Genomic DNA, 27991 nt, shown 5'->3' on the forward strand with positions numbered 1-27991 from the left:
CTACGTTGAGGTCGCCAGTTCGACTCCTTTGTTTACCTTTTTTTCAACAAAAAATTTCGGGTAGGAATACGATAAAGCAACTAAGTTCATGGGGGAATTGGCCGTTTTTCCCTCAAAAGAACACAAAGTATTCCAAATAAATATGATATTACCAAATTTGCCTTGCTGCAAGTGATAGTCGCACGATCCCAAATTTGTGTTTCAGTGTCGAACACCTCGAACGAGTTCTTCATGGACTTGGAATCACCATCTCTGAAACTTCCTGCCACGTATATCTTTCGATCAAGGACACTAGCAGAAATCATACGTAGCCCCTCCCGCAAGCTTGGTGCCTCGTGCCACGTGTGAGACCGACAATCCAAAATCCAGACGCTAGAGGAGGGCTTTTGGTTGCTCGATCCAGCAATGTTATAGATATTAGAACCAACCGCCACGAGACTCGAGAGGCGCAAAGCCGCAAAGGAGGAGAATGTAGGATTGGGACTCTAGACAAAACATACCCACTTGAGTTCTCCTTACTCTTAGTCGTGTCATTGGTTAGGGTTTGACCAGGTTTCCGACAGAGGGTTAACCAGCTAGTGTTCGTACCAGACTGTGACCACACATAGAGACAACTCTCGGTGCAGCCTAAGAGTGACCAGGTCTTGTATAGCTCTGGTGAAGCTAGGAGAGATCTAAAGCTCTTGGAGACGAGATATAGAATCGGATAGTACACTCTTGAGACGCGTGCAACGATGCTCAACAGCAAATCATGAGGAAGTGAAGGATTTGGAATCGATTGCAGCCTCGGCGACGGCTTCTTCTTCTTCATCTTCATATTCTTTTCCGGTGGTGACATGCATTGACGATATTAACGAGACAGCCGTATTGTAAGGTTAGCTTTTTGCTTGATCTTTATTTTTTGCGGCGGTTTATAAGTAGAATTTAGAACACCCTAGAATTTATGTACATATGTGACAAAATTTGGGTAAGAAAAAATAAGTGGCTGGCTACATATGACAAATTTTATTTCCAATAAAAGCCACGAAAAATAAGGGGTTGGTTCATAGAAAATGCCAGAATGAAAAAAAAAAAGAAGTTTCCATTTACTTCTTCTTCAAGTTATCATCGTTTACTTTCCAAATTTCTCCTCAATGATGTTTAAAGTTAGTAAAAGATTGTTGCTCTTGGTCCAACATCTCATGGGAGTCTCTGATATCCAAAAAAAATGTCTTTTAACATACGTCTCACACAACTCACGCAAAACCTAAAGCATATACACAGAAAAAGATAAAGAGGAAGAGCAACGTTTTATCGACGAAAGGTAGAGAGTAAGTAGATACAGAGGCTCTGTGACAGAGCAAACGAACAGAAAAAATATATATAAACCTAAAGCTTCCAAGATCAGAACATCAAGGCTTTTAATAGGAACAAGACACCGTTTGTTGTTGTACAAGGGCATAGACCTACGTTACACTACAAGTAAGAAGATCAGAGATGTTGGAAAAAGACAGAAGATGATTGGGCATTTAAAACCATTTCTATTAAAGAATAGTACGTACTGTGACGTTTGTTTTACGGGTTTTGTCCTAATGGAAACAACACTTGTGGTGAACGTTGGCAAGGAAACCCTCTTTATCTTGTAATTGGGTATCTGATCGATCTTGCAGTCTTGCGGTACAATGGAGGAGCAAATGTGATGGTTTTGGGAGCGATTTTGGGGTATTTTATGGGGGTTTAGTGGTGGAAAGAAAGAATCTGGAGTTGGATCCAAGTGTAAAACGTTGTTGTTGTTATGTTCATTATGTGAATTACATTAATTAAATTTACAAAGCAAGGAATGGTGAAGAAAACATTTTAATATCAGTGTACCTTTTTACTTCATAGTGATCATTTTACATGCATGATGATCCAAGTGTTTATTCTAAGGAACTAGCTAGTTGTTTAAGAAAAGACGAATTCATATAGCTTTGATTATGGAGATACATTCATTAATTAACACCTTTTTAAGAAATTTCATGTTAACTATTAGCAAATATTTCCCCCTGTTGATTTTTTTTCAATTTGATTTTTACTTTTTAACAATCCAAAACTTTCTTTTTTGAGAAACTTTCATGTCGAAACTATTTGTGAAAATCTTCAATACGAAAACAGTTAATGGGTAGATAGAAAAATTCAAAAATATGATGGTTGGTTCATCACAGTGGTTTCAGGCCTTCACACGACCAAGTTGTGTACCTTGAATCATCGCTAAGCTTAAGCAATGATTTTTAGAACAAAACTTTTTCGAAGTCAAATTGACGAAAAAATATTGTGATCTTTTTTTTTTTTTTTTTTTTTTTTTGATCAAAGAGATGCTTTCATTCCATTCAAATAGATAGTTTAAAGTACAACACAAGGTAAACTAGAACAAAGCATAGAGCAATAAAAATACAGGGGTAGATAGAGACAATCGATATGAAAAGCTTGAGAGCTGTGGACCACTTGCTTAGGAGCAATATGGAGCTTGTGAGATCAAGACAAACCGATGCAGACTCCTTGAGCAAGTCAAAGGAGCAGGGAGCCACTGTCTTGAAACTTCGAAGACTGGGCGGAGGTGAAATTGGCAGAGCTGAGTTGCCAAGAGATCGAGCAGGGGTGTTATGGCTCTGAAGACCGGTTACTACACATGTAGTTGTTGGTCCAAGGTTGCTAGAAGAGTACTTAAAGAGGTTGTGGTAACCACTCCTCCTTGGAGTGAGGGTCATAATGCCACTAGTCTTCAAGCTAATGTGAGGGAACTTCAAGAAGTAGTTGATTAGCAGTTTAAAGGTCTTTGAGAATAGGCAAGGTGTAAGTGGAGAGTTGGTAAAGCCTCGGTAACCCCCACTCTTTAGAGGTGGGATCATAATGCCAAGCTTCCCTAAACTGTCTCCTTCTAGAGTGTCATCCTTAATTGATTCTAGTAACAGGGTTCTTAATAGACTCTTGGGCCAATGAAGCAAAGGATGCAGATTAAGGTTCACTAGTAGTCTTCGGCCTAGTGGTATTCTTAATCTAAGCAACCAATGACTAGAAAGGGGAAGAGTGGAATTCAGACTGGACCTAGTTACAAGTTGACGCTGGAACAGTTGGGTTAATGATAATAGATAGGGTAAAGGATCAGGGAGAACCAGCAATACAGATAAACCAAATGGCGGATCAACATCATTATCAAAGCGATGCATTGCAAGCTTCCAAACCAAACTAAATAAACAGCCTTGACACAAGGGGGATACAACCACAATCGAAGTATCTAATGGTCTGCTACCGAGTGTAACTCGACTTGACCAAGCAGGACACAAAGATACTAGGCGGTTTGGTCTAAATATGCAATTAAGATCATGGGGTCTAAGGCAATTCCAGGTCAAGGATGATTTATATCTATAGTTTATCCAATGCAAACTATCTTCCAGGGTTTGAGAATAAGATTGGGGACTAGACCTAGGACAGAGGATTACCGAGAGAGAAGCAGAAGTCACCAAAGAGGCGGTTTTCTTCGTCAGACGATTCACCGGTGCCGGCGTCAAAACAGAGCTTCCGTACTTGGTGAGATTTGTATCCAAGGAGCGGTAAGGTGCGATATTTGACGGCTTAAGGGGGTGGTGAAATAGACGGAGACCGAGTCTAGAGGGACACTGATGGGTCTCTCGAGCAAAACCAAAGCGGTGAGGACTCGATGGTTGAAGCTGAAATAGCGGCGGAGATGAGATCTGAAATCTCAACATATCTCCGGGAGGTCTGACACTGAGAGCAAATATACTACAGAGGAAGAGGAAGCCACGGAGAAGAAGAAAACAAGGCCCAGCGGCGCCGATCGGGTTCGACGCCGCCGGGGGAGCAGATTTCGGGGGTTGTGCCAGAGAGAAGAAGGAGGCTAGGGCGAACTCGATGATCCCAAAAAAATAATGTGATCATGTTTGTTGTTTCTAGTGCATTATGATTTATGACAATAACCGGCTTGCAAACATATTCTTATACATGATCTTAGACCAATTGATTTTCCTTTTTGTAAACCTCAAGAGTCTTGATTTTCCTTTTTGTAAACCTATCACTTAAAAATCAGTAGAGTTCAATACCTCATCAAATGTCACATCACCTGGTCGTGTTGCAATGAAATAGAGTCAGCAATATAATCAGTTGACGTTCTTGTTTTAGTATATAAGCTAAGAATTTCACTCAACACACCAATTAGTTTCTTCTCAGGGATAATACAACAACCAAATTAATCATTATATATGATCAATATCCATCATCCAACCTGAGGAAGAATTGCTCAAACCTGTCAAATTCAAGAACAATAATTAATCCTCTACAATACTTTTTTGCTGAGTTAATCATTACATTACAATTTTCTTTGTAACAACTCTACTATTTATTTTCTTCTCTTGAGTATTTTTGTATAATGGGACCATAAACTATAGTATTGGTTATGGCTTTGGAAAAAAACTATCGACATAAACAAACATATATATGAAAGAAATAAAGAAATATGGCTTCCCTGTTCATCTTGTTATTTGGTTTATGATCTTGCAGACAAAGCAACTGTGATGCTTTTGGGAGTGATTTTGGGGTATGTTATCGGGTTTTTTAGTCGTGGAAAGAAAGAAACTGGAGTTGGATCCAAGTAATAAAGAACGTTTTTGTTGTTGTTGTTGTTATGTTCATCATGTGAATTAGATTAGTTAAAATTACAAAGCAAGCAATGGTGAAGAAAACATTTTAATATCAATGTACCTTCAATATTCGATTCGATTACTAAACAATATGAATTCGTATTTTCTTAAACTACTATAGTTTTCCTTAGACTAAACACACCATCGGGTGACCCGATTCGGGTCAAATGATCACTATGCAAATACGTCCATTAACAGTACCAAATGTTGCACTCAATTTACAAGACATTTGAACCAGACATCATATCTAAACGGTTTCATATTCTTTAAACACTGAATAATGAATATGATGAATGAACCTGGGTCTAGTCAAAGTCAAAATCAAGGTTTGACTTAACCTAAAATTAAAACGTTTTAAACCAACGTACTATAAACTTGAAAATTCATCCGGTTTTCATTTAAATTAAGCTAAAATTGAACTAAACCAATCAGTATATATGTTTAACCAAAAATAAATTAGTAATTGTTGAAAAACCAAACTTAATTGAGTATTCAACATCCACTTTGAAAAAAATCAAGAATATATTAATCTCCCAAATATTACTCTGTTGACATTTTTCAATTTGATTCTTACTTTTTAACAGAATAAAATACTTTTTTTGAGAAAATTTCATGTTAAAAACTATTTGCAAATATTTCCCTGTCGACATTTTTCAATTTAATTTTTACTTTTTAACAATCAAAAACATCTTTTGAGAAACTTTCATGTTAAAAACTATTTGTAAAAAATCCAATACGAAAACCAGTTATTGGCTAGATAGAAAAATATTTCACGACCAAGTTGACTATCTTGAATCATCATCCCAAGTTTATGCAAAAGAAGCTCAATGACTTTTGGATGAAAACGTTTTCAATGTCAAATTGATAAAAAGAAGAAAATAGTGTGTCCATGTTTGTTGTTTCTAGGGCCATTCGCAGTGTAGCTCAGAGTCTCCAATATTCCCATTTCTTAGAACATTTGAAGACTCTGACCAAACCAAATCAGGTATATTGGGAGTTTTTAGCTCCCTTTTAATTCTAAGGGCAAAACAAAAAGATATCTCCGATTATATAGGAGAGTTAATTCATCTAGAAGCATAAGCAATGCTTATATCATGTCTTCCTATAAAGACCTGAGAAAGTAAAATGCTACAAAAACAAAGAGATGACATCTCAGTTTTGTTTTATACCTTATGTATATAGCTCGACCCTTGTGTTCTGCAAGCAAGCAAGTTTCAGTTTCAAATTGACTAAGCTTTCTCGATAAAAATCTAACCCATTGATTGAAAAAAAAGAACACACAATAACCAGCTTGCAAACGTATTCTTATATCTGATCTTAGATCTATTGATTTTGCTTTTTATAAAAATCAGTAGAGTTCAATACCTCATCAAATGTCACATCACCTGGTCGTGTTGCAATAAAATAGAGTCAGCAATATAATCAGTTGACGTTCTTATTTTAGTAGTAAGCTAAGAATTTCACTCAACACACCAATTAGTTTCTTCTCTGAGATACATACAACAACCAAATTGATCATTATGATCAGTATCAATCAACCAACCTGAGGAAGAATTGCTTGTAATTCTTATTTGCTCAAACCTGTAATATTCAAGAACAGTAATTAATCCTTTACAATCCTTTTTTGCTGAGGTATGTGCCTCAAATAGACGGTAAGGATACATAACAATTTGCTTCGTAACAACTCTATTATTTTTCTTCTTCCCTGCGTACTATTATACAATGGGACCAGAAACTAATCTGTATTGGCTATGGATTTTGGAAAGAAACCATTGACAGAAACAAACGTATGAAAGGAAGAGAGAGATCAGAAAGAAATGCTTACTTCTGATATTCTCAAATGTGCTTAAAACCAACTGATCTCTTTCAAGCTCCAAATCCATTGCAGAAGTAATATCCTGATTAACGCATATAATCAGGTGAGTTAAAATACTATATAAGATTCTCAACGAATACAACTAACTAATATCTGCTGAAACATCATCACTATCAACCAACCTGACAAAAAATATATCCAGATCCGTAGCTACCACCCTGCAAAAGTGAAAATATCAATAATAGCCATTGAAAACAAATATTGTTGTAAACATTGTTATATAATTTACTATTCAACTTCTAATATTCTACAATGCAATACCAAACAATTAATTAATTACATCATTACCTGGTGTTAAGGAAATAACAGGTGACAAAATTTCATACCCATCGGAAGAAGAATCTAAATCCATGTCGAGGCATTTGAAAGGCAACATGGAAGAGAGTTTCTCACTCACGCACCACCATCATTCCACTTCTGATTTACAGACCCATCATCAAGTAAGAAGTGTCTCAAACCGAGCCGAGGCATTTGAATAGGCAATACGAAACTGGTAAAGAGGTAATTTAAATTACCTCATTTCATGCACTACCATCAATCCATTTCTGATTTTCAGACTCATCATAACGAGGCATTTAAAAGGCAACACGGGACAGAGTTTCTCACTCATGCACTACCATCATTCCATCTCAGATTTACAGACTCATCATAACAAGTCTTAGACCTGAGTCGAGGCATTTGAAAGGCAACACTGGACAGAGTTTCTCACTCATGCACTACCATCATTCCATCTCAGATTTTCAGACTCATCATAACAAGTCTTAAACCTGAGTCGAGGCATTTATTTAAAAGGCAACACGGGACAGAGTTTCTCACTCATGCACTACCATCAATCCATTTCTGATTTTCAGACTCATCATAACAAGTCTTAGACCAGAGCCGAGGCATTTGAAAGACAACACGGGACAAAGGTTTTCACTCATTGCACCACCATCATTCCTTCTCTGATTTATAGACTCATCATAAGAAGAATCTAAAACCGAACCGAGGCATTTGAATAGGCAACACGGGACTGGTAAAGAGGTAATTTAAATTACCTCATTTCATGCACTACCATCAATCCATTTCTGATTTTCAGACTCATCATAACAAGTCTTAGACCTGAGTCGAGGCATATGAAAGGCAACACGGGACACAGAGTATCTCACTCATGCACTACCATCATTCCATCTCAGATTTACAGACTCATCATAACAAGTCTTAGACCTGAGTCGAGGCATTTAAAAGGCAACACGGGACAGAGTTTCTCACTCATGCACTACCATCAATCCATTTCTGATTTTCAGACTCATCATAACAAGTCTTAGACCAGAGCCGAGGCATTTGAAAGACAACACGGGACAAAGGTTTTCACTCATTGCACCACCATCATTCCTTCTCTGATTTATAGACTCATCATAAGAAGAATCTAAAACCGAACCGAGGCATTTGAATAGGCAACACGGGACAAAGGTTTTCACTCATTGCACCACCATCATTCCTTCTCTGATTTATAGACTCATCATAAGAAGAATCTAAAACCGAACCGAGGCATTTGAATAGGCAACACGGGACTGGTAAAGAGGTAATTTAAATTAACTCATTTCATGCACTACCATCAATCCATTTCTGATTTTCAGACTCATCATAACAAGTGTTAGACCTGAGTCGAGGCATATAAAAGGCAACACGGGACACAGAGTATCTCACTCATGCACTACCATCATTCCATCTCAGATTTACAGACTCATCATAACAAGTCTTAGACCTGAGTCGAGGCATTTAAAAGGCAACACGGGACAGAGTTTCTCACTCATGCACTACCATCATTCCATCTTTACAGACTCATCATTGTCAACCCATTTCTAATTTTCAGAGTCATCATAACAAGACTCTTAGACCAGAGCCGAGGCATTTGAAAGGCAACACGGGACAAAGTTTTTCACTCACTGCACCACCATCATTCCTTCTCTGATTTATAGACTGATCATAAGAAGAATCTAAAACCGAACCGAGGCATTTGAATAGGCAACACGGGACTGATGAAGAGGTAATTTAAATTACCTCATTTCATGCACTACCATCAATACATTTCTATTTTGCAGACCCATCATCATAATAAGAGTCTTAAACCCGAGCCGAGGCATTTGAAAGGCAACACGGAACAGAGTTATCACTCACGCACCACCATCATTCCACTTCTAATTGGTAGACTCATCATAAGAAGAGTCTAATACCTGAGCAGAGGCATTTGAAGGGACTTGTAAAGAGGTACCTCATTTCATGCACTACCATCGATCCATTTCTTTCAGACTCATAATAAGAGTCTTAGACCAGAGCCGAAGCATTTGAAAGGCAACACGGAACAGAGTTTCTCACTGACGCACCACCATCATTCCACTTTTTATTTGTAGACTCATCATAAAAAGAGTCTCAAACCAAGCCGAGGCATTTGAATAAGCAATAAGGGACTGGTAAAGAGGTAATTTAAATTACCTCATTTCATGCACTACCATCAATCCATTTCTATTTTTCAGACTAATCATAACAAGAGTCTCAAACCCAAGCCGAGGCATTTGAAAAGGCAACAAGAGACAGAGTTTCTCACATGCACTAACCATCATTCCATCTCTGATTTGTAGACTCATCATAAGAAGAGTCTAATACCAAGCCGAGGCATTTGAATAGGCAACACAGGACAGAGTTTCTCACTCAGGCACCACCATCATCCCACTTTTGATTTGTAGACTCATCATAAGAAGAGTCTCAAACCAAGCCGAGGCATTTGAGTAAGCAATAAGGGACTGGTAAAGAGGTAATTTAAATTACCTCATTTCATGCACTACCATCAATCCATTTCTATATTTCAGACTCATCATAACAAGAGTCTCAAACCCAAGCCGAGGCATTTGAAAAGGCAACAAGAGTCAGAGTTTCTCACATGTACTAACCATCATTCCATTTGTAGACTCATCATAAGAAGAGTCTTATACTGAGCCGAGGCATTTGAATAGGCAACACAGGACAGAGTTTCTCACTCACGCACCACCATCATCCCACTTTTGATTTGTAGACTCATCATAAGAAGAGTCTCAAACCAAGCCGAGGCATTTGAATAAGCAATAAGGGACTGGTAAAGAGGTAATTTAAATTACCTCATTTCATGCACTACCATCAATCCATTTATATTTTTCAGACTCATCATAACAAGAGTCTCAAACCCAAGCCGAGGCATTTGAAAAGGCAACAAGAGACATAGTTTCTCACATGCACTAACCATCATTCCATTTGTAGACTCATCATAAGAAGAGTCTAATACCGAGCCGAGGCATTTGAATAGGCAACACAGGACAGAGTTTCTCACTCACGCACCACCATCATTCCACTTTTGATTTGTAGACTCATCATAAGAAGAGTCTCAAACCAAGCCGAGGCATTTGAATAAGCATTAAGGGACTGGTAAAGAGGTAATTTAAATTACCTCATTTCATGCATTACCATCAATCCATTAATATTTTTCAGACTCATCATAACAAGAGTCTCAAACCCAAGCGGAGGCATTTGAAAAGGCAACAAGAGACAGAGTTTCTCACATGCACTAACCATCATTCCATCTCTGATTTGTAGACTCATCATAAGAAGAGTCTAATACCGAGCCGAGGCATTTGAATAGGCAACACAGGACAGATTTTCTCACTCACGCACCACCATCATTCCATCTCTGATTTGTAGACTCATCATAAGAAAAGTCTAATACCAAGCCGAGGCATTTGAATAGGCAACACGGGACTTGTAAAGAGGTAATTTAAATTACCTCATTTGATGCACTAACCATCATCAACCCATTTCTTATTCATGTCCCAACATTAGAATAGGCAACACCAAATCTAACCTTTTCCATTTGCTTTGCTCCCTTGGTTTCAGAGGGTTGTATGGTCCAACAGCCTGTTCATATGTTAAATAAAAGATATCATCAGATTACTGAGCCATATCTATCTCAGGAATGAGCCATTAGTCAGTTTCAGCATAACAACTTAAGTTCACGACAATACTAAACTAGACTAAAAACCATTGTCCAGCTATATCACGACCAAAAGATGCATAACACACATACACAAGAAAAAAACAAATATATTGTAAAAAAAAAATAACTTTCTGACATAATAATCTCAAAATCAAGTGTTACTGAATCAATTTATATGTCGAAGTAAAACTAAGATTAGCAATGGATCTATGTAACTCGTACTCTTTTTGGTAACACCAAAAAATCCTAATCAGAACCTAAACAAAACAAACACATATGTTGTGAAAAAGGCTAACAATTCTTTACCATTATAGTCACAAAATCAAGTTACATAATCAATACAGATCCAAGTAGTCCACAATAAACAATTGAAATGTATGTTGAAATTTGTCTCATCTCGTTCATGAAGCAAGCACATCGTTTCCAAAAATATTATAAGAACCACCATAAACTCGTGAGATTAGGAATTGAAGAGATAAGAAAAGAAAGTTCTCATGACCTGCTAGTAGAAGACTTCCGCGACAAATCAGATCCATAGAACCTCTCTGGTAAAGCGGATTTGATCGGAGATGGAGAAGCCGAGGTCGAGGATCAGAGACAAGAAGAATCGAAGACCTTAAGATTAGAGAAAATACCCAATCAACGGTAAGGATACAAATTGAATAAGATTCACCAGATTCTTATGACATTCAAAACAAAAAAAAAAAAAAAAACCCTACAATCGTGAGATGAGCGATGGATAGAAGAGATCAGAAACGGACCTTTTTGTTGAGAATTCCGTCGGTGTATGATGCGGTGGCGTAGAACCCCTCTGAGTAAACGGATTTGACCGGAGATGAAAGAAGCAGAAGAGCAGAGAGAGATTGGACGAATCAAAAACCCTAATTGGAATCATATACAGAGAGAGAGAGATATAGTTTTTTCTAAACAAATCCACGCGTCCAAAGTGTTGTAACGGCTCTTTCTAATGACCGAACAAAATATTAGCTTCCATCGTCAAACGCTGTCGTTTCATCGCCATGGTAATTTACTAATTCGTGTGTTCTCTCTCTCTCTCTCTCTCTAATTATTTGCTTTTTGAACTTTGACACATTTTGCTTATTCATGTAACTAAAAATAACATATCCGTTTATTTGGTGAATTGCATCGAGACGATTCACTTTTTTTATAAGATAACCGTGGAGCTTTAAAAAAAAAAAAACTTAAACTTTATTTGCAAAAGTTGTTTAAGATCTAATGTCTCTATGTATTTTTTTTTCATGAATTTTCTGTTACAAATTATTAATAATGAATATCTTTCATGGTGTAACTATAAACTATAATTATATAAGTTCATTTAAAAAAAAAAACTCATACACAAAAATAAATCACATTCACTTTACATTCTTTTGTTATAATTATATAACAATTAAAATATCAAGTTATGTATATTTATAAGACCATAACATGATTGTAGTTTTATAAGATGATAATGTCAAGTTCTGCAATATTTTTGTCCATTACAGTGATAATCTGTATGAACTCTACAGTGATAATTTCAGTTTAGAGCCTTTATAATCACCTCACTTAAACGAGGTAACTGTACTTGTGTTATGGAAAATTTATTAGTTTAATACAAAAAATAATGTTCATTGTTCTTTCTTTGTTAACACATTCCTTTGTTCTTTCTTTTATACAGCAAAATAATGTTCATTGAATAATAATGATCTTGAGTACTCAAGAAAAAAAGGTCGTGCATTTTTAATAGCTTTTTGACAGAGACTGAGTTTCTTAGAGGAGGGAAGCAGTATAGCTTTTTGAAGAGTGATCTGGAGTCTGTGAATAGGAGCAAGACACCGTTTGTTGTGTTGCAAGGGCATAGACCTAATGTACGCTACAAGTAGGAAGATTAGAGACGCTGCGATAAGGTAGAGGATGATCGAGCATTTGGGAAAGACTCACTCTTTTGTATGTGGGAAACCACGACGGAGAAGTTCATGATGTTGTTGAGATTTTGGCATCTGGGGAAGTTATTAGCGGTAGTGATACGACAAATTTGGATCTGAATCTGATATTGCAGTCTTGTGGTACATTGAAGGAGCAAGTGTGATGGTTTTGGGAGTGATTTTGAGGTATTTTGTTGGCTTCTTCAGTCGTAAAAAGAAAGAATATGGAGTTGGATCATCTAATGGTAGTTGGATCCAAATGAAAACCGAGGAGACGTGATTCAACTGATTTGTTTTTGTTTGTTTGTTTGCCACACACAGGTTTGTATAGCATTCTTATACTATATCTTACGAGGTTAGGTACCATATAAAAAGCTTAGCAACATTATTTAACTGCTTCAAAGACATTTTTTGGTCACAACATAAGCATAACAGTTAACAACTAACCGGGATCAAAAGATTAGAAGGGAAACAAGAGATAGACTCATTCATCAAAAGTTGCATGCACCCAAAAGAACATACGTTCAATTCTTGTGACGCATTTATCAAAGAGTAACAGCAAAAACCTTATCCAAAATATCAGATCTTCCAGGAACTGTAAGCACATCACCAAAACACTCAAAAATTCCCCAAATTTCACAATTTCCGCGCCTTTCAAGCGTAATCTCTGCATACATAATCATATGCTTATAGCCGCTATAAGGTTTATAATAAAGCAAAACCTCCTCCCACAAAACCGCTATCTTTCCACCATAATCAGCCAATTTAACATTGTTACCAGAGCATAAATTGGGTAGTCCTAACAAACCTTTCAAATAACTACCCTTTAAATTGATTTATAAGGTTTTATAAAAAGTAATTTTTACTTGATTTATGAGGTTCTCGATATGCATTTTTCTAACTGTAAAAATGAAATTGTAGGCACAATGGCTACAAGCGTGATGGGGCAGAAACAAAATTTTAAAAGTTTGTGTACTATGGCTACATTTATTTCTTGGAATATATTTAGATCCAAGAATCAAAAACCGTGTCGAAACTACATGTTTTAGATACTTTTCAAGTATCTCCAAGACGTTACATAGACTTAATATGAAGCTTATCACCGCTTTACCAAAGTTTTATGACTTAGAACATAATGCTTTTGCTTTTGGGGAGAGGAATAAGAGTATGTTCGATATCTTATATAGTATTGGACTTTCCATTGATGGGTTACAATATTTAATTTGAATTTTCTATTTTATTAACAAATTTTTTATTGGTTATTTTTATATTCAATATGAATTCAGATATCCGGATATGAAGATAAATATTTCAGGCATACAATTATGAAACACTTACAAGTAACAAAAGAGGAGGCTCGCAGCTTGTTTTATCAAAAGAAAGAACAAATCTCTTTAACCATCAATCTTAAGAAGCTGCAATCTAGATTTGAAAAGATACCAGATAGAGCAGATGATTTGATGCCTTATCAAAATGCATATCTTTTCTTTTTGGTGGGGAGTTTGTTTTTTGCAAAAACAACAGAAGGTATATCTCCTATATCTACAGTTTCTTGTAGAATCAGACAACAAATATGCTTGTGGAGCAGCGACGTTTGCATTCATTAAGCATGAGTTGGTATCAATGAGGGAATATCTTACGAAGGGTAGGACTTCCCTAGTTTTGGGTATGCTTTGATGGTTAGGTCTGAAACACAATAAAACGAAAATTTTATCAAAACATTATTAGCCACTTTGTTACATAATACATAATAATGGTACTAACATTTTTTTCTTTAGTTTTTCATTGTAGATATTTGCAGTAGATATATTTTCTTGCTTACACAAATCATTATCTATTGATTTTTTTACCTTCCGGGTTTCCTCTGCTTTTGGGGTGGTTGAATCTAAATGATAACAACATCTTTGTGAATCATTTCCAAAACAAGTTTCACAACATGATTGAAAATTAGGTAATACTTCTTTAGGACTGTATAAACTGCTTACGTATATATATATATATATGATTATGTATTCTTGTTATAAACTCGATATTTGACTATATATATTCACAGGTTATATGGCAATCTTATAAAATTTCTGACTGTAACCTTGATTTGCCTTATGAATATAAAGATCAGACTTATATGAACTATTCATATACAACTTGTATTTGATTTAATGTCGTCGCATACGATTGCCCTCATAAGTTTTTCAAACAATTAGGACTAGTGGAAGTGTGCACACATGATGAGATGCCAGATATGAAGATACATCCCAAACTATCACTTAGCAAGAACAAAGACAATGATTGGAGAACAACATGTTTATATGCTAAAGTGAATCAATGCTAGAACAAACGACATATAAACTCGTTATTCTCCAATTCTTGTCTTTTTTCTTGCTAAGTGAAAATTTGGGATGTATCTTCATATCTGACATCTCATCAAGTGTGCACATCTTCGCCAGTCCGCTTGACGAACTTATGATTGGAATTATATGCGATGACATTAAAGGAAGTACAAGTTGTGCATGAATAGATCTTATAAATCCTGATCTTTATACTCATCTTGCAATTCAAGGTTACGATTAGAAAATTTATAAGGTTGTCATGTAACCTGTGAATATATAATCAAGTATTGGGTTTACAACAACAATACATAACCATATATAAGCAGTTATATAGTCTTAAAGAAGTATTACCTGATTTTCCATCATTTTGTTAGGTTTGGTTTAGAAATGATTCACAAAGATGTTCTTAACATTTTCTTTAGGAAATAGATTTAACCACCCCGAAAGCATAGGAAACCCAGAAGGTAGAGAACCAATAGATAATGTTTCGTGTAAGGACAAAAATAGCTCCACAACAAATATCTACAATGAAAAAATAAATAACAAATGTTAGTAAACATTATTATGTATTATGTAACAAAATGACTAATAATGTTTTGATAAAAAAATTGTTCTACTGGGTTTCAGAACTTAATGTCAAAGCATACCCAAAACTAGGGAAGTTTGTGGTCCTACCCTTCGTAAGATCTTCCCTCATTTATACCAGCTCATGCTTAATAAATGCAAACGTCGTTGTTCCCCAAGCATAGTCGTTGACTGATTCTACAAGTAACTGTAGATACAGGAGATATACCTTCTATTGTTTTCGCAAAAAGCAAACTCTTCACCAAAAAGAAAAAATATGCCTTTTGATAAAGCATCAAATCATCTGCTCCATCTGACATCTTTTCAAATCTGGATTGCAGCTTCTTGAGATCAATGGTTAAAAAGGGTTGTCCTTTCTTTTGATAAATTAAGCAAGCTGCAAGCCTCCTTTTCTATTACTTGGACGTGTTCCATAATTGTATGCAATAGATATTAACCTCATAGTCGCATACCTGAATTCAGATTGAGCATAAAAATTTAAAATAAAAATAAAAAAAGGTTTTAATCAAATACAAAATTTAAATTAAATATATGTAGCCCATCAATGGGAAGTCCAATATTATATAAAATATCTACAAGTACGGTATCTACACAGAACATACTCTCATTCTTTTCCCTCAAAAGCAAAAGTATGATGTTCTAAGTCATAAAACTTTGCTAGAACGGTGATGAGCTTCATATTAAGTCTATGTACCATCTTGGAAATATTTAAAAATTATTTAAAACATGTAGTTTTGACACGTTTTTTCATTCTTGGATCTAAATCCCAAGAAAGAAATGTAGCCATATGACAACATTTTAAATTCCAAGAAAGAAGCGTCCTCAGTGACGAACCGGGCTCAAGTTCCCTAGAAAGGGGCGCCGGAGAGGGTGAGAAATGATTTGTAAGCCTAGAAAGATCATAAGCTATACAAACTCTAAAAAGTCCCTATATCATCATCAATACATTCATTGACATACATGTGAATGACTTTTTATCTTCTTTGCATAAAGATAATTTAAGCATTACCAAAAAGCTAAGTACGACTTTAAAGGACAGAGATGTTCATGCTTTCAACAACAAAACTATGTAACACTTAACACTGAACACTTAAAAATATGTAACACTTAACAAATAACAATTAAAAATAGGTAACACTTAAAGAGTTGACTTATATACCTATGGATCAAAGATATATGTAACAGTGCCAAAGCCATCTATGAAATCACCCATGTTTCTGCCTATGTCCTTGGAAATCATTAATGATCTCAACAAATTTTCCTAATGATTTAAGAGAAGAGAAAACATGTATGGAGACAAATTATACCCGTACCCAGCAGAAACAGAAAACTTGTGAGTGCTGTTTGATTTCTTGTGAATTGTCAAAGCAGAGGTTTTACAAAAGAAGAGCAAATGATGATATTGAAACCCACCTGTGCCACAAGATTCAAGAACCCAGGTGAAGTTATCGTTGGAGGCAGAATTGAAGATTAAGATCTTCATAGAAGAAGTTTTCAAGTTTTTAGAAATCGATTTGGGAAATTTTTTTTGAGAAATTGATTTTGCGAATTGAAAATTTTGATTTGTATTGAATCATTTTTGTTTAATTGAAATTAGATATCAGTTAAGCCGTTCAAATATTTCTTAGAGTTCGGTTTGGATTTGGCTCGGGTACTTTGGGTTGGGTTTGGTATGGATCTCCAGTTTTGTGTATTTTGTCCAAGCCTAGTCAGCATGATGTATTTTCTTTTTGTTAAATGGCATGATGTATTTTAGATTGTCTATCATACCAGTATATTTATTTATTAGGAAAATCATAATTATATATTTTTGGGATACGTATTTTTTTACTTTTAATTTAAATATAATTATCTTAAAAATAGATAATTAATATTAAAATTTTAAATACTTTTGTGAACATTAAAAATTACAATACAACATAGAATATTTTAAATACTAAGTATGGATATATATATATATATATATATATGTTTACATGTAGGATGTCAAAATGGGTAATTCAACTCTTTTAAACTCATTACCCAATGATGATATGATTCAATTGGTAATTTAAGTATTTGAGTTGTTTTAATTCATTTTTTTTTTGTCAACAGTTGGTTTAATTCAATTGAACAAGAATTAGTGGATTAAATGGTTAAGCCGTCAACCCATTACAATTCAACTCATTTTATCTATGGAACCAGTTTACTCAATACTCATTTGACTCATGAATTCATAAGGGTCTAAAAATTCAACTCATTAGAATTTATAGGTTTATGGGTTTTTTTTTTTATAAAACACTGTATAAAACTTTATAAAACCTTAATTGAACAATTTTATTAGAGGGTTTTTATATTTTATAATTATTTTTATAAGGCTGTTTAAGTATTTATAACAGGTTTTATAAGACACCATATAAAACCTTATTTAAATTTTTTCATTTTATATATCGGTTTTTTTACAAGACATTGTATAAAACCATATAAAACGTTTTTATATTTTTTATATAATAAACTTATAAATGTTTTTATCTCGTTTATAAGGCTGTTTAAGGATTTATAACGGGTTTTATAAGACAACGTATAAACAATTGATATGTATATTAAATTGTTCTCATCTCGTTCATCAAGCAAGCACATCGTTTTCAAAAATATGAAAAGAACTCAACGATAAGGATATAAAGTGAATAAAACAAAAGAAAAATTCAACATATAAACCACCAATATACTCGTGAGATGAGCATTAATGGATAAAGGGATCAGAAATGGACCAGTTTGTAGAGAATTCCATAGGCGTAAGATGTGTGTGGCGTAGAACCTCTCTCGGTAAGCGGATTTGACTGGAGATGAAGAAGCAGAAGAGGAGAAACTGGAAGAATAAAGAAAGTAGAAACCCTGAATAGAGAAGCTGGTGACTTTGTTTCCTTTTTGGGGACATCGACTAGTTTCAATATATACTGAGTCTGAGAGATCATGGTATCTAAAATAATCCCCGTGTCCAAAATATTGTAACGGCTCTTAATGACCAAACAAAATATTTATTAGCATCGTAAGGTAACTGACCTGTGACGATATTATTGTCACAAGGTAACTGACCTGTGACGATAAAATAATCTCGAAAACGAGGTCGTTTCAACATCATGGTAACTTACTAATTCGTGTGTTCTCTCTAATTGTTTGCTTTTTGTGAGAGCTAACTCTTAAAGATTTTGCCTATATAAAATGCAAGTAAAAATAACATATCCGTTAACTTGGTGGCATCATGATTCAGGACGATTCACTGTTCTATAAACTCACAATGGAGACAAAAAAAAACCTAAAATTTTATTTACAAAGTTGTTTAAGGTCTAATTAGTTTCTCTCTTTTTTTTTTCATGACTTTTAAGTTACGAATTTTTAATAATGAATATCTTTCATGATCTAACTATAAATTATATAAGTTCATTTAAAAATATTCTTCATACATTATCATAAATCACATTACATTTTTTTGTTAAAAAAATTATATAACATAAAAGTTATCAAAGGTTTGGCATATTTTTGTCCATACATTATATAACCATTGCATGATTGTAGTATACACACTAAATAAAGAAATAGTAATAACAAACCAAACGTGAACAACTTGTGGGTTTGTTTTTTTTTTTTTTTTTTTTTTTTACAATGTGGGTTTGTTTTTCTTTTCACACTAAAGTTAAACATCGTCCTCCATCCTTCCTCATCATGTCTTACTTTTGTTACTGTTGTGGTTTTGGTTCTGATTCAATTTCAGTAATCTGGTTGGTTTAGCTGGGTTATGAGTAATTGGAGCAGGCGGTTATCTCCGGTTTGGGATTGTTGATTAAACCGATCAGAAGAAGAGAAAGTCAGAATCTCTAACTGCAGTGGAGTCTTGACTGTTATAACAGAAACGAATCGTTTCTTATCTTTATCTTCTTCATTCATTCTGTTACTCTTTGATCTTTTGTATCGTGAGAGAGAGAGAGTCAAAGAGTGAATCCGCCATTGTTGTAAGCTCATTGAGTTGTATACTTCTCTTTACTAGTGGATTTGCCGGATTGATTCGGTCCCAGACGTAGACTTGATCATACCGTCGAACTGGGTTAACAATTCTTGTGTCTCGTGTTTCTTAATTCTTTCTTTGTTTCGTTTCTTTCAAGCTTATCGAGTGATTCCGCAAGAGTCTTAGAGAGATTGATCAAGAGTATTGAGTAAATCTGTGCTCGATTCGTAACAAATTGGTATCAGAGCTTCGGATTTCACATCGGAGCGATGGCGATGACAACTAGAGTTAAGATTAGGGCGTTCAATGGCGATAGTGACTTCTCGCTTTGGAAGATCAGGATTATGGCGCAGCTTGGTGTGTTGGGATTAAAGAACAGTATCTTAGATCCATCGCTTACGAAGACCATTACACTAACGAAGAACGAATCTAAGAAACCTTCGGATGGGGATTATGATATAGATCAACCACAAACTAGTGAGCTTCTTGATCCTGTGAAGGTTGAGCAATCAGAGCAAGCGAAGAACATTATCATCAATCACATCGGTGATAAGGTTCTCCGAAAGGTAAATCACTATGTCACAGCTGCTGAGATGTGGTCTTTGCTGAACAAGCTGTATATGGAAACCTCTCTGCCTAATAGAATATATGTTCAGCTTAAGCTCTATTCGTTTAAGATGGATTCTCAGACTATTGATCAGAACGTCGATGATTTCTTGAAGATAGTAGATGAGCTTAGCAGTCTTGAAATTGAGGTTTCTGAGGAGGTTCAAGCAATCTTGATTCTTAACTCATTACCTTTTAGCTACAGTCAGCTGAAGCATACACTCAAGTATGGAAATAAAACATTGTCAGTTCAGGATGTTGTTTCTTGTGCGAAGTCACTAGAGAGAGAGTTGGCTGAGTCTCGGGAACATGAAAGAGGTTCAGCTGCTGTGTTGTACACTACTGAGAGAGGACGACCACAGGAAAGAGCTCAACCAAAGGGGTCTAAAGGAAGGAGCAGGAGCAGGTCTAATTCGAAGTCAAAATTGACTTGCTGGTTCTGTAAGAAAGAAGGTCATCTAAAGAAGGATTGCTTCGCTAGAAGCTAGAAAGCGAAGGGCAGAATGAAGCTGGAGTAATCACAGAGAAATTGGTCTTCTCAGAAGCGTTGACAGTAAGCAATCAGTTGGTAAGGAATCTGTGGATACTGGATTCTGGTTGTACATCTCACATGACGGCAAGAAGGGACTGGTTTAGTAGTTTTGAGGAGAAAGAAGTCACAACCATTCTGCTTGGTGACAATCGTGCAGTGGAAGCTACAGGACAAGGATCAATCCGTATTAACACTCATGGTGGATCAATCAAAGTGTTGAACAATGTTAAGTATGTTCCACATTTGAGAAGGAATCTCATTTCCACAGGTACTCTTGACAAGCTAGGGTACAGACATGAAGGTGGAGATGGGAGAGTAAGATACTTCAAGAGTGGGAGAACTGCTTTAACAAGGAAGCTGAACAATGGTCTTTATATACTTGATGGTGAAACTACGATTGATTCAAGCTGTCTTGCGGAAACTAGCAAGGACAACACAGAGTTGTGGCATAGTATGCTCGGTCATATGAGTCTCAATAATATGAAGATATTGACTGGTAAAGGACTTGTGTCAAAGAGTGAAATTAGGGAATTGGCATTCTGTGAGCATTGTGTAATGGGAAAGTCGAAGAAGCTGAGTTTCAATGTTGGAAGGCACAATACTGAAGATGCTTTGGGATATATTCATGCAGATCTCTAGGGTTCACCAAATGTAACCCCATCACTCTCAGGAAAACAATATTTTCTGTCTATAATATATGATAAAACAAGGAAGGTTTGGTTAATGTTTCTGAAGTCGAAGGATGAGACATTCGATCAGTTTTGCATCTGGAAGGACTTGGTTGAAAACCAAATAGGGAAGAAGGTCAAGGTGCTTAGAACTGATAACGGCTTAGAGTTCTGCAATTCTAAGTTCGATGAGTATTGTAAGAAGCATGGGATTGAACGTCACAGAACCTGCACATACACTCCTCAGCAGAATGGAGTAGCTGAAAGAATGAACAAGACACTTATGGAGAAGGTGAGGTGTTTACTAAATGAGTCTGGTCTAGAAGAATCTTTTTGGGCAGAAGCTGCATCAACAGCAGCTTATCTAGTAAATCGATCTCTTGCATCAGCGATTGATCATAACGTTCCTGAGGAGTTGTGGTTGAATAGAAAGCCAGGGTATAGACATCTTAGAAGGTTCGGTTTTGTGGCATATGTTCATCATGATCAAGGGAAGCTCAAACCGAGAGCTTTAAAAGGAATTTTTCTGGGATATCCACAAGGAATCAAAGGCTATAAGGTTTGGCTTCTCGAGGAAGAGAAATGTGTTATCAGTCGAAATGTGGTGTTTCATGAAGAAAAAGTGTACAAAGATCTCAGTTCAACGAGTCTAGTAAAGAGTCTGAAAAGAATGAAAACGTTGATCAGGTTAGAACTGAGGTTGTCAAGGTAGATGAAAAGAATGGAGAGAGTTCTGTTGAAGGTGGAGCTACGCAAATTGAGTTGAGTGATACGGAGACAGAGTCTGAATACTTTGAGCCTGAAGAAGTATTACCTGCAACAGGAAGCAGTTTGAAAGATTATCAATTGGCCAGAGACAGAGTAAGGAGAAATATTAAACCTCCTACTAAGCTTTCGGACTATGCTCAATTTGCATTTGCTCTCATGGCGGCTGAAGACATTGAGTGTGAAGAACCACAATGTTACCATGAAGCTAGAGATAGTCAAGAATGGGAAAAATGGAACTCAAGAATGGATGATGAAATGGACTCTCTGAAGAAGAATCATACATGGGATAATGTTGATCGTCCCAAGGATCAGAAGGTCATCAGTTGTAGATGGATTTACAAGAAGAAGCCTGGGATTCCAGGAGTAGAGCCAGAGAGATACAAGGCACGTCTGGTGGCTAGAGGGTTCACTCAGAAAAAGGGAGTTGATTATGATGAGGTATTTGCTCCTGTGGTTAAGCATATTTCTATAAGGATCTTGATGTCGTTTGTGGTGCAAGGTGACTTAGAGTTGGAGCAGATGGATGTCAAAACGGCATTCTTGCATGGTGATTTAGACAAACCGCTGTACATGGAGCAACCTGAAGGTTATGAGGTAAATGAAGGTAAATATCAGGTATGTATTCTCAAGAAGTCTCTGTACGGGTTAAAACAAGCACCGCGACAGTGGAATAGGAAATTTAATGAGTTCATATTGGAGCAAGGTTTTTCGAGAAGTGGACATGACTCATGTGTCTATGTGAGGCAAGTAAGCAAAGGTGAATATGTCTATCTTCTATTATATGTAGATGACATGTTGTTGGCAGCTAAGGATATGTCAGAGATAAAGAAGCTCAAGGAGGTTTTAAGCCAAAGGTTTGAGATGAAGGATATGGGGCCAGCTAGCAGAATTTTGGGTATTGACATAATCAGAGATAGAGAAAATGGAGTTCTGAAGCTGTCTCAAGCGAATTATGTGGAGAAGGTGCTTCAAAGGTTCAATATGTTCGGAGCTGATGCAGTTGATGTTCCCTTGGCTGCTCATTTCAAGCTAACGTCTGTGCAGAGTAATGCCGAGTGCATTGATACAAGTAAGACTCCTTATGCTAGTGCTATTGGTAGCATCATGTATGCAATGGTGGGAACTAGGTTTGATGTAGCTACGGCGGTAGGGTTGCTAAGTCGTTTTATGAGTAGACTAGGGAAGGTTCACTGGATTGCAGTCAAGTGGTTGTTGAAATATCTTAAGGGAACTAAGGATTTGACATTGGTGTATACTAAGGCAAAGGATTTTAGAGTTCAGGGTTTTAGTGACTCTGATTATGCTGGTGATCTTGATAGAAGAAGGTCAACATCAGGTTATGTTTTTACTGTAGGAGGAAATACAGTAAGTTGGAGATCATGTCTTCAGAGCATCGTTACGTTATCTTCAACTGAGGCAGAGTACATCGCATTAACTGAGGCTGTAAAGGAAGCTTTGTGGATTCAAGGCTTACTAGAAGATATGGGTTTTAAGCAAGACAAGGTTTTGGTATGGTGCGATTATCAGTCGGCTATCTGTTTGTCCAAGAACAGTACGTTTCACGGCAAGACTAAGCATGTGGCGGTGAAATACAATTTTATCAGGGATGTGGTAGAAGAAGGGAATGTTGAGGTGCTCAAGATCGACACTGCCGTAAATCCTGCAGATATGCTTACTAAAGGCATACCGGTGAAAAAGTTTGAAGCAGCTTTAGAGTTTCTAAAGTTGCTCAACTAAGACGAGGAGTTCGTCACAGCCGAAGGTCAGGTCCATGTGAGTGCAGGTTCATGATAGAAAGGGTGAAATAGAATCAAGGTGGAGTGTTGTGGTTTTGGTTCTGGTTCAATTTCAGTAATCTGGTTGGTTTAGCTGGGTTATGAGTAATTGGAGCAGGCGGTTATTTCCGGTTTGGGATTGCTGATTAAACCGATCAGAAGAAGAGAAAGTCAGAGTCTCTAACTGCAGTGGAGTCTTAACTGTTATAACAGAAACGAATCGTTTCTTATCTTTATCTTCTTCATTCATTTCGTTACTCTTTGATCTTTTGTATTGTGAGAGAGAGAGAATCAAAGAGTGAATCCGCCATTGTTGTAAGCTCATTGAGCTGTATACTTCTATTTTCTAGTGGATTTGCCGGATTGATTCGGCCCCAGACGTAGACTTGATCATACCAATCTCGTCGAACTGGGTTAACAATTCTTGTGTCTCGCGTTTCTTAATTTTTTCTTTGTTTCGTTTCTTTCAAGCTTATCGAGTGATTCCGCAAGAGTCTTAGAGAGATTGATCAAGAGTATTGAGTAAATCTGTGCTCGATTCGTAACAGTTACGAACTCTCAAACTTAAAACATATCGAGGTTTGGCATAAAAAATTATATAACATAAAAAATATCAAGGTTTGGCATATTTTTGTCCATATATAGACCATTGCATGATTGTAGTATACACACTAAATAAGAAATAGTAATAACAAACCAAACGTGAACAACTTGTGGGTTTGTTTTTTTTTTTTTTTTTTTTACAATGAGGGTTTGTTTTTCTTTTCACACTAAAGTTAAACATCGTCCTCCATCCTTCCTCATCATGTCTTACTTTTGTTACGAACTCTCAAACTTAAAACATATCGAACAAGTTTTGTTCATCCCATGACCATCTTTGATCCCCTAAGTCGGTAAAATTTGGAATCGAATGCGTCTTTCGCGACGGCTTCGTCTTCCAAAAATGCTCATACGTTGGAAAAGTTCAGGTTTAATTTAACGAGGCAACTGCATTTGTGTTATGGAAAAGTTATTGTGTAAACTAGTTTAATACAAACACATGGATAACTTACCATTCCTTTGTTCATTTCTTTTTTACAGCAAAATAATGTACACAACAAAAAAAAACAAAAAAGGTTCCTGGATTCTTAATAGATTTTTTTACAGAGTCAAATCAATCAGGAAGTCTCTTCTTCTTCAACCTAAACCAACAAAAACTTCAAGGAGAAAACTTCTGCATTATTTTTTTTTTAATAATTCACATAGGAAAAAAAATAAACCTTAGCAGAAATCCATGGAAGAGGATTGAGAAAACTATTTTTTTACATTTACTTCCCCTTCAAGTTATCATCATCATTATCTTCCCAGTCTTCTTGACCAAATATTTCCTCAATGATGTTGGAAGTTGGTAGAAGGTCGTTGTTCTTGGTCCAACAATCTGATGTGAGTCTCTGATCATCATACTTATACGACTCATCACCAGATCTGTGACACTCTCTGTTTTCGATTGGGTTGTGACTGAAGATCAAATTGGAGTCTTGTAACTCGAAGGACAAACATGAGTCGTCTTCCACATTTACCTCCTCACCGACACTGTCTCTTGAAGCTTTATCCATATATACACAATGAGCATCGTTACTTGGTGAGTCTTCTTCTTCTTCATCATCATCATCATCGCTGCTGTTGGTTTCTTCTTCCTCGTTATCTTCATACGAGGAGCGATTTCCATTGTTGTCTTCTTCCTCATCTAAAGATTTGGTGCTGTAAAAAATCTTATATTCAACTTGCCACTCGTCATCATCACTGTCGATGTCTAGTGCTTTGAACCGATTCTGAGCACCTCGTCTCCGCAAGATGAAGACATTGAAGTAGTAACTAACAAATTCCTTCATGGTTCTTGAAGGAAACGTTTCCTTTAATTGCCTCCAGAAGTTGCGACCCACTGAAAAAGGATGAGAGTACACAACCCTGTGAAAGAGATCTTCTTCGTCTTCAGTCCACAAGCTTGCAACTTCCTCCCCCATTCCACACAACCCCAACTCCAGAAACCTTTCGTACCCAATCCTTTCAACCATCCCTTCTCTGGCTTCCATGATATGTCGCTGCACACATCTTATAGAGTATTTATCTGAGCAAAGACATTCCTTTCTTCCTTGGCCAGTTCCACAAAGGTCTGAGTTAGGCATTGGTATGATGCACTTTCCCATTAGCTTCTCTTCCAAGTCACCGTTAGTACCCTCAGACCGATCAAGGACAAACTCAGGAATATCCGCCTGGTGGTTAGACCCAAGAGGAACTTGTTTCCTAGGTGGCTGATTCATCAGACAAGAATAAACGTCTCCCACTGGTGAAAGTGGCCTCCAGGTGAAATCCGAATCAGAAGATTGATTAGAAAGAGCTGACTGAGTCGACCCTCCAGACTGAGAATCTTCCTGACACAAATCGGTTATTGGGATCCACGAAAACGGTGCAGACGAGTCAAAACCCTTCTCAACATGAATAGCATCATTAGTCCACGTCGGGTTCCGACAAAGATCACTCAGACCGTCTACTGCAACAAGAAAAAAAAAAAAAACACCCAAAGTTAAAAACACTTGCTTTAAGATAAAACTTAGCAGAACAGAGTATATTAAATTCTAGCATTAGAGGTTTTCATTGTTACCTAAAACACCTGTCGTCTTCTTCTCCATAGAAGAAACATGATGATGATACGGATCAGCTTCGTCAAACTGGTTCAGCTGGTCATGGTTGTTATACGTTAGCTGTCTTGCATGTTTAGCATTGCACTCTTGCATCTCTTCAGCATCAAAAGGTCGCTTTAGTCCCATTTTTTGTTTTAGAACCTGAATGGTAAGAACCAAAGTCAATTTAGTAACTTTCTTTATAACATTCGTTAAGTTTTGTTACATATGGACAATTCCATAATTAGAGAGACAAAACGATGATTGATTTTGATGTTTTAAGGTAGATGTGGGTATTAGTGTAATTTTGATTTATTGTCAAAAAGTCTAAGGAATTATTTTTCCCCCAAATTAAAAAATCCCCAAATTCGAAACCTAACCCTAGAATTTTCAATTCACGTCTAAAACCACAAAATCAAGAGTCCAAAAATCAAGAATCAATCAATTTCAAGTACGAGGAACAAAAGCCCCAAATCAATTTTACAGATCTAACGATATAATAGGTACTCACGACGAACAAATTAGGGTTATAAAAAATTGGGGAAAACGTGAAATTAAGCCAGGGATGTTAAAAAGAATCGGTACCCAGAAAAACGCCTAAACAGATCTATCGATTTGTGATCAAAATCAAGAACTCAATTGAAAAAAACCCTAGCTTTGAAGATATCGAAGGATGGTATCAAAACAGGTATCAATCGACAGATAAAATTAAGAAGAAGAAGAAAATTACAATTGATTTGAAGATTGATCTGGGACAAGGAGAGGATCTGAGCGAATTTGTTCGAAAAAAAAGAAAAAAAAGAATTGGGAAATTTTCCAAGGCGGCTAGGGTTACGGTTCGAGTTTAGGATAGGAACAAAGGAGAGAGGCGTAAACTTATTAAAAATCCTCTCAAATAAGAAGTTACAAAAATAGCCTCAACTTAAACCAGCACGTGTAATCAACTTTGTTATCTAGGCTTATTTATTGGTTTAACTTAAACCGATCTAAACCGAAGTGAGAAAAATAATAGTATGATCTTAAAAAATCAGCTATAAATAAATCATCGCAATAATGGAAATCAAACAAAATCTTAAATAGAATTATACCTTGCAAAAAAATGACCAATTATTTAAAAAGGTAAAAACTTATTTATATATATTTTAAAATAATACTTTAACAAAAAAAAGAAGAAGGTAAAAACTCATTAGAAATGTAAGTTTTCCCCAACTGATGTTACATGTTCACATAGCAACTAAAATTGGATACATATTTGTGACTTCCTTCTGCTTTGATGAAACTATGTAGATGGATTAAAAAATTTATATGATTTTGCAAGATTTAATTTGTAGTAATTTTGTTTGATTTTTGCATCTTGTTGTTGTTTAAAGATGTTGAGCTCAAGCTCTTAACTAAATATGATATAGTTTTCATTTTATACGGCAACATCTTTGTTTCAACAAATTTATTGTGGTATCAATGCAATGGTGATGGTTGTGATGATCTGTGGACAACCTTGCAGTGTGGCACGTTATATAGCTTTTAACCTTAAAAGAATTTGGCAATTGTATTATTTAGAGATGGTAACCTGTAATAGCTAGTAGAAAAGAACCTAGAAAGGGTGATAAG

The 27991-nt window shown here is 36.1% G+C and overlaps 1 protein-coding gene, 1 long non-coding RNA gene and 1 pseudogene across 3 annotated transcripts; all 3 read right to left on the reverse strand.

Annotated features, from left to right (window-relative positions):
* Positions 1-817, reverse strand: LOC147937642 (F-box/kelch-repeat protein At5g51250 pseudogene; annotated as a pseudogene).
* A 9491-nt stretch (positions 818-10308) lies between these two features.
* Positions 10309-11474, reverse strand: LOC147937643 (uncharacterized). Its single transcript, XR_015565694.1, has 3 exons — positions 11314-11474; positions 11052-11167; positions 10309-10473 (listed from the first exon to the last, which is right to left on the reverse strand). It is a non-coding gene; the product is annotated as an uncharacterized LOC147937643 (long non-coding RNA).
* A 13352-nt stretch (positions 11475-24826) lies between these two features.
* On the reverse strand, positions 24827-27307 carry LOC104710260 (uncharacterized). 2 transcript variants are annotated; one of them, XM_010426835.3, is made up of 3 exons: positions 27114-27307; positions 26365-26545; positions 24827-26253 (listed from the first exon to the last, which is right to left on the reverse strand). In XM_010426835.3, exons 2-3 carry the CDS (start codon positions 26528-26530, stop codon positions 25031-25033), a joined length of 1389 nt encoding a protein of 462 aa, XP_010425137.1. In that variant the 5' UTR covers positions 26531-26545; positions 27114-27307; the 3' UTR covers positions 24827-25030. The 2 variants fall into 2 exon arrangements, with proteins under 2 accessions (XP_010425137.1, XP_010425138.1); XM_010426836.3 differs by having other exon boundaries at positions 24827-26250; positions 27114-27276.
* Positions 27308-27991: the final 684 nt, after the last annotated feature.

This window comes from Camelina sativa, chromosome 9, assembly GCF_030686135.1.
Source record: "Camelina sativa cultivar CO46 ecotype springtype chromosome 9, ASM3068613v1".
Classification (NCBI taxonomy): Eukaryota; Viridiplantae; Streptophyta; class Magnoliopsida; order Brassicales; family Brassicaceae; genus Camelina; species Camelina sativa.